At 43.9% G+C, this 10,000-nt stretch overlaps 1 protein-coding gene across 1 annotated transcript in view; it reads right to left on the bottom strand.

Annotated features, from left to right (window-relative positions):
* nfasca (neurofascin homolog (chicken) a) overlaps positions 1 to 10,000 on the bottom strand; it is a 112,519-nt gene that overhangs the window by 66,122 nt on the left and 36,397 nt on the right. The window contains exons 5-7 of the mRNA XM_085352932.1: positions 8,368 to 8,473; positions 920 to 1,116; positions 588 to 710 (exon numbers count right to left, since the gene is read on the bottom strand). Coding sequence (XP_085209058.1) covers positions 588 to 710; positions 920 to 1,116; positions 8,368 to 8,473 — 426 coding nt within the window. The remainder of the gene's footprint in view (positions 1 to 587; positions 711 to 919; positions 1,117 to 8,367; positions 8,474 to 10,000) is intronic.

The raw sequence follows: 10,000 nt of genomic DNA on the forward strand, positions 1-10,000 counted from the left end.
GCTGGGCCAGCAATCCTAATGATGCATCGGTGTGTCTGCTCTGGCTTCCTGTTGTTTGTTTATGACTGTGTTTGTGTCACAAGCTTTATGGTGAACAGGTCAGTTCAGGTTAACAGCCATTTACAGCAATGTCAGTTTCCAAGCAGGACAAATGTCCAGTCTATATTTCAGTTTCAGTTTTACATAGAGAATTATAGACTGGACTGAATAAAAATTGGTATTGTTCAACTAAATAGCTTCTTGCCTCTGGCTGTAAAACAGCTAATGGCTGAACATGAGGCCTGCTCTGTCAGCTAACAGTGGCATGAACTTGTGCAGAGAAGCCTAAGCCTAAGGACCAGAGCAGCACGAGGCGCCGGGAATCAGAAAAAACACAGGAGTCCTAAATAAAATGCACCTCATACATCAAGCTAGCTGTGCTGAAGAACTTTAACAAAGCAATCAGGTTATCCCTAAGAATGAATGACTGATAGGTGAAGCCAGTCTGGGTTCAGATTCCTACAAGTGTCTCTCTAACAGCGAGGAAACAGATACCACATGCTACAAAAAAGAAGAGGGTTTAGTGATTGGGGGAGTTTGAAACTCACTGCTGTCCATCCAGAAGGTGAACGGAGGAGGCAGACCTGGTGGGGGGTTGCAAGGTAGAACCAGTGCGGAGCCTTCAGTCACAGATACTGGCTCCAGCACCTCCTTAGGCCACAGAGGAGCCTCTGGAGGATTGGGGGAAATATGAACAACAGGATTCAGCTACTAGTTGAAAATATAAGAAATACAATTAGCACTGAGCTGTTGGTGCAGATAGATATCTGTCACCATCCATGAATCCACTTATTACTCCAAAGTTTCAAGGGGTGTGTTCTGCATATCACAAATGAATGAATGACATGTAAACAGCAATTAGTGTGTTCTGTGATCTTACTGGAGACCCGGAGCAGGATTTTGTTGGACAGAGACACTCCAAAGTCATTGGTGGCAAAACACTGGTATTCTCCCTCGTAGTCCTCTGGCCGACCTCCGCTGCGGAAGCCAATCTCCAGGGTTCCCGAGCGTTTTCGCATCGTCACCCTGGGATCTTTCCCAATATTGAAAAACTTCCCATTTCTTCGCCATGAAAACCTAAGATTTAGTTGAAGAAATCAAAGAATTATATCTCTTATAACCTTGTTTTCCAAGAGCAGACATTATCTATGTGTAACCACACTGAGGCAGGAAACACCGGGCAAAATATAACCACAAATAAACAGCAGCTCTCATAGCTGGACTGGCCATCGGGCATACCGGGCATTTGCCCGGTGGGCCGCTGGAGATTTTTTGTTTTTATGGGCCGATGGATTTTTTTTTTTTTTTTTTAGGAAGGGTATATATAATGAAAGGTGTTGGATTGGCCAATTGGTCATGATCGACTCTGGGCTGGACCAATTACAGCCGAGGAGGCCGGATGCACCCGCCCCCTTGTTTAGCAATCATGTGATTTTCGCGCATTGCATGCCGGGAACTCGTGGCAAAACAATCCAAGTACCGCATCAAATGCAAGCATTTGCAGCACCGCAAAACGTTCATTCTCCGGTTCCAATACCTTCTTGTTTTTTCTTTGCCGCACAAAAAAGGAATGTACAAAACAAAAGGAGAACAATGCCGGTCCGTACAAAGACAGACTCCACGAAAAGACAAAGAAAAGATACGAGGAAAAAATCAAAGGAGTGAAAGGGTCAGACCCTTACGAGCACACAGAGTGGACAAAAGACGTTAGCGTGCTGCCCAACTTTCACCACGCTCAGATTTATAATTATACGGTTCTTGGAGTGAGTGCATACACTCATGAAGTTGAGTAACTTCAGGTCACTGCAACAAGCCCAGGTACAGTTTACTGACGGATGGGTGCAGGACCTTGAAATAAACCGTGTAGAAAGTAAAGACCATCGTACGTATCATAAGTTTACCAGTCTCACAAATCGTCGTCATAAATACACATTCCTTAACCGTTTATTAATATAACCTTTGAGCTCAACGGTAATTAATTAGTAGTGGAAATAATTTCTGGTACCCGTCACAGAAATGTAGCAGTGACAATAATACTGTATGCTGTAATCGCACTGGGCAATTAGTGATACAAAACAACTGTTTTATCCTGTGAATAAAAGTATATGTTTTTGTCAATGTACCATAATAACAGAAGCGAAACGCAATATTGTGTCAGGACAATTCACTATTTATGCACAATAAACAAAGGAGCATAGCGCGACAATTTCTGTTCAGCGCCAGACTTGCTTGTAACCTATATCACCAATTATGTTATGAAAATGACGCATTAACTACAACAGCAGACTGACCTTTGTGGGAATGCTTGGAGCAGACTAACCTGTGAGCTGGAGGGTTCTGAGATGTTATATTTGGTATATCCAGACCATCCGTCGCCTCTTTGTTACTTCGGAAACATGGCTTAAAAAATTTCTCTTCAACGACGTAATCTGATAAAAAAAAAACGATCTCTTTACCCGTCGGCTTCCCGTGGCTCTCATGCGACCGGCTATTGTAGTTAATAATACAACAGCTTCTTGACATTTTTTGGGTTTCTTTTTATCGCTGTGTAACTGATTTCAATTGAAAGCCTGCGTGCGCTAGTACCTCTTGCCACGAGTTCCCAGAATCCTTTGTGGTTTTACCCCTGAATGACGTCACGTTTTCAATCTTTATCCTGGTGGGCCGGTCTCTAGTCAAAATGCCCGGGCCGATTTTTTGTCCCAGTCCAGCCTTGGCAGCTCTCCAAATAATAAAAGGAAAAAAATCTAACTCAAATTAGATTTTTTGTTTGTGTTTTACATTATTTATACGTTTTTCTCTGAAAGTGTCTGATTGTTTAGACGTATGTTTTGCTTTTTCATTTGAGCTGAAACTTCAGTGGAGACGACATGATGATGATGATGAGCCTGTATTTGTCACACGCACATGTTCACATGCTTCATGTCGATGCTAAATGTTGCACTTTGCTTCACGTTGCTTAGAACGTCCACATTTTGACTTTTACTCAGTATTTTCTCCTTTTTGTCCACTCAGGACTGCACTGTACAATTTCTTTACCCAATGTTGTCGTATAACAGCTTGTGTGTGTATACATTTTGTTTGTTTTTAACTACCTCTGTCTAGTCTATTTTGTAGTGTGTTTGTAAAAAAGCACAATTTCACCACACCATTGCAAGCTAAGGCTGTTTATATTAAACACATCAGACACCAAGGACACACTAACACTGTGATAATGATCTTTTCATTGTTTAACAAGCAGAAATGCCAAAGTTCTCTGCTTGTTACCAGGTGACATAAGGTACTGCTGATCAATGCACTCGACTAACTGTTCAGAAGAAACCAATACGTGACATGTACACTGGGACCACCTGTATAAAAGCCGACGTTTGGCAGTTTTCTGGTATGCTAAAAAGGAAAGACCACAGAAATAATCTTAGTGATGCAACTGGTGCTGCCCAACATGGACACAACACGATTTCCAGAACAAATAAAAGTCCCTCATTCAACAGTGAGAGTGATCGTGCACAAATGGAAATCAAGCCTCCCAGGATATACATACCAACCAAGGTCACCCTGAGGTCACACAACGCTCAGAGAAACTGCAAGAACTCCAGAGGCTACATCTTAGTACGTTCAAAGGTACAGTACAGTTTGATAAAGACTAACCAAGCATGGCTTCTTTGGAAAATCTACCAGGAGAAAGCATCTTTATCCATTGGAACATGTGGTTCTATTTCATTCTGTTTTAGTATCGTCTAAGGACCTGATTCAGTCCTAATAAACAAAACCCTACAATTAAAAGAAGATGTATTTTTCACATGACTGTATATTACTCAACTGTTATATGATGGCAGTACAAATATCCACCACACAGTCTGCACGTGCGTTTAGTAATACTTTAATCCGTGTGGTTGGTTAGTGAGGAAGTCAGCTCCAGTTTTAGTGAGGCGTGGGGATTTACAAGTAAAGCTTCCTGTTGTTTTTCAGCAAGTAACAGCTGTGCTCGGCCTGTTTGTGGTGCAGCACAGAGCACCGAACCAGGAGAGTGTGTGTGTGTTATGTAGTTAGAGACTGATTGCAAGTAAGTGAACAATCCTTTTTGGTGAATGATCCATGTCCACCATGTGCATTACTGAAGCAGAGGAGACACAGCATGTGCACATGGCGTAGTGGCTCTGAGTGGCTGTTTGTGAGGTTGTGTACTTATCTGTGTGAACACAAAAATCTTCCTGTCTCCAGTGAAACAATGAACCACTGCTCTGAGCTGCCCATACACCCAGTGATGTAAGCAGTGGTGTCTGTGTTTGTGTTTAGGCCTGGTCTGAGTTTGACTTACAGAGGTGTGACTTGGTGTTAGCTATTCCTTTAAGCCTCATCCCCGTGTGTGAGGCATCAAATGCTCCAGAGCAACAGCGGGACAGAGAAAGGTACAAACACTGTAAACCAATGTGACAGCTCATTTGTGTATGAGCCTCGGTGCTGAGCAGAGCTGAATTGTAAACAGATTAATCTAAAACCATGGATGGCTTTATTGATCCAAACGTCTGTATCTTGTGGTTCCCATAATTTACTCCAATGCTCTCTTCTGGCTTTTCCTTGACCCAAACCTTTTAAGATCTCACATCTCTGAGGCTCTTTCAACCCCTGTTGTGGAGACGGCCCAGCAGCAGCTGCACTTTTTCAAGGGTTTAAGGAGGAATCAGTCGGTGCTGGTGAACTTTTACCGTTCTACAGTTGTTCTACACATGCCATTACTGTGTTGTATGCCGGCTGAGACTATAAGCCCTTGATGTCTCCTCTGACCGACCTCGTCACCTGGAAGGGTAGGAACCTGAGAAGGTTCCTCATCTGTGGTTCCCTCATCACAGACTTCACTAGGTCTCAGGTGGTGCAGTCCGGTACTCGGCCTGTAGATGGCCTTTGAGTAGGGAGGATTGCCATAGTCTGCCAATGGACTGTGTATGTTTTTAACTCTCTGAGCCTAGGAAAGGTTGAGGTCTTGTACAAGCCTTTGGGTGGTGCTTGGAGCCTCTCCACTCCCTTGTCAGCCTCATCAGCTGCAGTATAAATAAACCAGCTCTGCAGCCCAGTCTCTGCTAGATTATTATACTCACCTCTACAACCTGCCTGCTTACCCTTCAACAGCATCTTCCCTCGTGGGGAAATCCTTTTTGAAATCCTCTGCAAAAAATCACCTGGACTAACTTATGTCTGTCCCCTTGAGCCTGCTTCTCTAGACCTGTGCAGTTCCCAGACTTCCGTTTCCTCCCTGTTGCAACATACAAAGTGCACATGTGTCCATATAAAAGCCTTTTGTCCATAACTATTCCCTGTGGCCCTTTGATGTTGCTCCTGAGTCACCGCTTCAGCTGGCCACCATCAGCTGGACCAGAGAATAAACAGTATTAAAGTAGCAGGAGTAAAAAAGTAGAATGCTTACATAGAATATTGTTCTTGTTCTATGACAGTAAAGACGGTAATTTGTAAGTTTGCTCACTGATACAGAAATGAACAAGCTCTAATTTTTATGGTAGTGCAATTTTAATGGAGAGAGACAGAATATCAACCAAAAATCCAGAAAAAGCACATTACATAAAGGTTATATATTGAAGTGGATGTCACTGAGTGAAACAAGTATTGATCCCCTACAAACCAGCCAGAATTCTGGTTCCCACAGACTGGCTCAGTGGCACAGAGACTGTAATCAGTCAATCCATTACAAAAACTCCTCGTCCAATCTCATTATACACTGAACAAAAATATAAACGCAACACCTTTGTTACTGCTCCCATTCCCCATGGGATGGACGTAGAGACCTAAAATTCATTCCAGATACACAATATAACCATCCCTCCCAAACAGTGGTCACAAATCAGTCCAAATGTGTGGTAGTGGGCACATCTGCTATATTGAGATAATCCATCCCACCTCACAGGTGTGCCACATCAGGATGCTGATCTGACATCATGAGTAGTGCACAGGTGTACCTCAGACTGCCCACAACAAAAGGCCACCCTGGAATGTGCAGTTTTTTGCACTATTGGGGGTCTGGGGACCCAGAACCGGTCAGTATCTGGTGTGACCACCATTTGCCTCATGCAGTGCAACACATCGTCGCATGGAGTCTATCAGATTGTCAATTGTGGCCTGTGGAATGTTGGTCCACTCCACTTCAATGGCTGTGCGAGGTTGTTGGATATTCGTGGGAACTGGTACACGCTGTCGTATACGCCGGTCAAGCACATCCCAAACATGCTCAATGGGTGACATGTCCGGTGAGTATGCTGGCCATGCAAGAACTGGGACATTCTCAGCTGCCATCTGCCCTGAACAATGTGAACCATGATTCATCCGTGAAGCGCACACCTCTCCAACGTGCCAGACGCCATCGAATGTGAGCATTTGCCCACACAAGTCTGTTACGGCGACGAGCTGGAGTCAGGTCAAGACCCCGATGAGGACGACGGGCATGCAGTTGAGCGTCCCTGAGACGGTTTCTGACAGTTTGTGCAGAAATTGTTTGGTTGTGCAAACCAATTGTTCCAGCAGCTGTCTGGGTGGCTGGTCTCAGACGATCTTGGAGGTGAACCTGCTGGATGTGGAGGTCCTGGGCTGGTGTGGTTACACGAGGTCTGCGGTTGTGAGGCCGGTTGGATGTGCTGCCATATTCTCTGAAACGCCTGTGGAGACGGCTTATGGTTGAGAAATGAACATTCAATGCACGGGCGACAGATCTGGTTGACATTCCTGCTGTCAGCATGCCAGTTGCACGCTCCCTCATTGCTTGTGGCATCTGTGGCATTTTGCTGTGAGACAAAACTGCACATTCCAGGGTGGCCTTTTGTTGTGGGCAGTCTGAGGTACACCTGTGCACTACTCATGATGTCAGATCAGCATCCTGATGTGGCACACCTGTGAGGTGGGATGGATTATCTCAATATAGCAGATGTGCCCACTACCACACATTTGGACTGATTTGTGACCACTGTTTGGGAGGGATGGTTATATTGTGTATCTGGAATGAATTTTAGGTCTCTACGTCCATCCCATGGGGAATGGGAGCAGTAACAAAGGTGTTGCGTTTATATTTTTGTTCAGTGTATGTATAAAGCACACCTGTCCACAGGAGCATTTTCTTCCATTCCAACCTCTCCATCACCATGGGCAAGGACGAAGAGCTGTCAAAGCATGTCACAAGACTGTAGACCCACATAAGACTGGAATGGACAAGACCATCAGCAAGAAGCTCGGTGACGTGGTGGCAGCTTTTGGTGCAATGATTCACAAATGGAATTTATTTGTCATGGTCCTGAGTCTGAGGACTCAGTGTTTTGTGTTTCTTTATGCTTTTGTTCATTCAGAGTGTGTATTCTGTTGTGATTTTGCCATTTGTTAGGTTTCTGTTCTCTGCCTGCCTGCTCCCACTTCTGTGTTCCCTCTGTCTGTCCATGGTGTTATTGTGTCTGCTCATGAGTCTGCCTGTCAAGTTCAGTGTCCTGTCTGGTTCACTGTGTCTGTTAGTTTCCTGTTTTATTCTGAAAGTTCATGTCTCATGTCAGTGTGTTCAGTTTTACCTCTCCCCTGTCTCGTTAGCCTAATTGCTCCCAGCTGTGTCTCCCTCCTGTGGCCCATTCCCTGATTACTCCCCGTGTATTTAAGCCCTGTGTTTTCCTGTGCTCTCTGTCGCGTCGTCTGTTTAGGTCCATGTCCGTCTGCATTATTCTGTTACCTGGTATTCATTCTGCGTCTCTCTGCGTGCATTTTGCTCCCCCTCTCGTGAGTGTCTGGTTTAAGTTTTGTTCTTTAGTTTTCCCAGTTTAGGTTTGTTTACTCCCCGCTCTGCTCTTCCTGTTTTGTCACCTTCTCACCGCTGTAAATAAACACTCACTCGCACCCCAGCCAGTGCCTGCATTTTGGATCCTTTTTTCAATACACCACACGACTGCCCCCAGCCGTGACAATATTGTATAATTCATGGTAAATGGCGGCCTAGCCAGTCTCCAGAGCTCAAAGCTATAGAAAGTCTACGGCCCAGTCAAGATCCATCAAGCAAAGTGGAACAGCGTGGCTGGACGTCGACACGGCCGGGAGGTGAATGCCTACAAAGCTGTGACGACACTCAACAATGTTGCACCACAGCAACAGGAAGATGTGCCAAAATCCTTCCATAATGGTGTGAGAAACTGATTACATGGAAGTTATATACAAAACCTCAATGTTTTTCACACAGTACATCTGCATTTTGGCTTAATGTGTACAAACAAGTAACTCCACTGTGTCATTCGTTGTTCTTTATGGATGCTTTGTTTTTACCATGACTCATGTTGGGAGTGTGTGTGAGCTTACGTTGGCACTGGGTTGCCCTTGGCCTCACACTCAATGATGATGTTATCTCTGGGGTCCACAATGTAGTTCTTTACTGACTGTTTCATGATAGTTGGGGGCTGCTTCACTGGGAGAGAGAAACAAGACAGTAGCTTTAGTAGAGGTTCACCACCTAATCACATCCACTGGAAGAAAACACAGCATTATATTTGTAAAGAGCCATCATGGTATGGCATTTGATGCTTTCTATGAATGTTTAAGATGTTGAACACTTTCTATTATTACTGTGCTTTAGTAATAATGCAAACAGACAAACAGTCACTTGTAGCAGGCCCATAAATCAGCGTCTGATGAAAACTCTAGTACATTTACACTAGACTGTTGAGTTTAGTATGGGAATGTTATGTGAGGGGGGCTCCACAAGGACGACCTGGGACTAGATAGAGCATTGTTTATCAGAAACTGTTCAATAAATTCCATTTTTCTAAGTTTGAGAGATATTTGCTGAGATGGAAATAAAAGAAAGTTGAGATGTCCTTGATTGATTTGTGCTTGGCTCACTTTTTCACATGCTGCATCACAAATGTGCATGCCCTACAAAGTCAGGTCATCAGCAGAATGTTTCCCAATTTTACTTTTAACGAAGTCAATGACACGTCAGAAAGACCCAGACTGTCATATAGAAGCACATGCAAACAGTGCAGCCTCCTAATATGGCCTCTATTCAGAGGATGTTGCAGGAGTGACATTGAAGGCTCTTATGTTTTTACTGCACGTGCTCACTTTGGCTTACTAAGTGCATACTTTTGCTTTCACTTGCGACTGCTTGGTCAGGTTTAGACTGTGTATGAGGTTAAAATATGTTTATTGTACTCTTGACTTTAAACTTTGCACTTGACAATGATGATGATCCCCCAGTGCATTCAAATCTGGTCTTAAGTGAGGATTCATGACGGTGTTGATGGAGTCACAGCGCTGCTTTAATATTACAGTTTGGACCTTTTTTAAAGAATGCCACTGGCTTTGTTAAAACAACCATATATGACCCTCTGAGTGAAGGACAACAGGTTTGCTCTGTACTGAACGTGGGGACAAAAACATGTTAGAACACTTACAGTCTTGCTGGATCTTTGCTGTTAGTCCAAAGTAACGCCAAGGAGAAACAGAATAAGATGCACAAGTTGTGATTGTTAATCATATTAGAGACAAATACACATTAATATTGTACTATGTTACAGCTGTTATCATACACAGCTCAGTGGTTCCCAACTGGCCCACTAAGCTCATTTTAAGTGGGTCAACAACAATATTTAACAGTGGTAAAAATTCATGAAGTACTCCATGTAGGTGTGACTGTCTACAACCAGCTCTGCCAAGTGTCACTGTAGCTTTGCTATGTTGAGCTAACCCAGCAAGCACGAGCAGAGCCAATCATTTCAAGGAACGATCATGTGGGTACATTCATCTGTAGTATGGAAGCAGGTGTTCTCAGTAAAGGGCCCTCAGGTAGCAGACAGGGTTAGATCATGTTGAGAAAGGACTGCTTTGGTTTCCTGCAGACAAGCCGTCTCCATATAAAGCTTTGGAGTCAGGTCCACATGCCAAGTACAACGTTATCAAATAAGTGCACCAAAATTGCACCAAAAATCATCTA

Source organism: Diplotaxodon limnothrissa, linkage group LG5, assembly GCF_057381915.1.
Source record: "Diplotaxodon limnothrissa isolate DT_005_m linkage group LG5, D_limnothrissa_male_GT1.1, whole genome shotgun sequence".
Lineage (NCBI taxonomy): Eukaryota > Metazoa > Chordata > Actinopteri > Cichliformes > Cichlidae > Diplotaxodon > Diplotaxodon limnothrissa.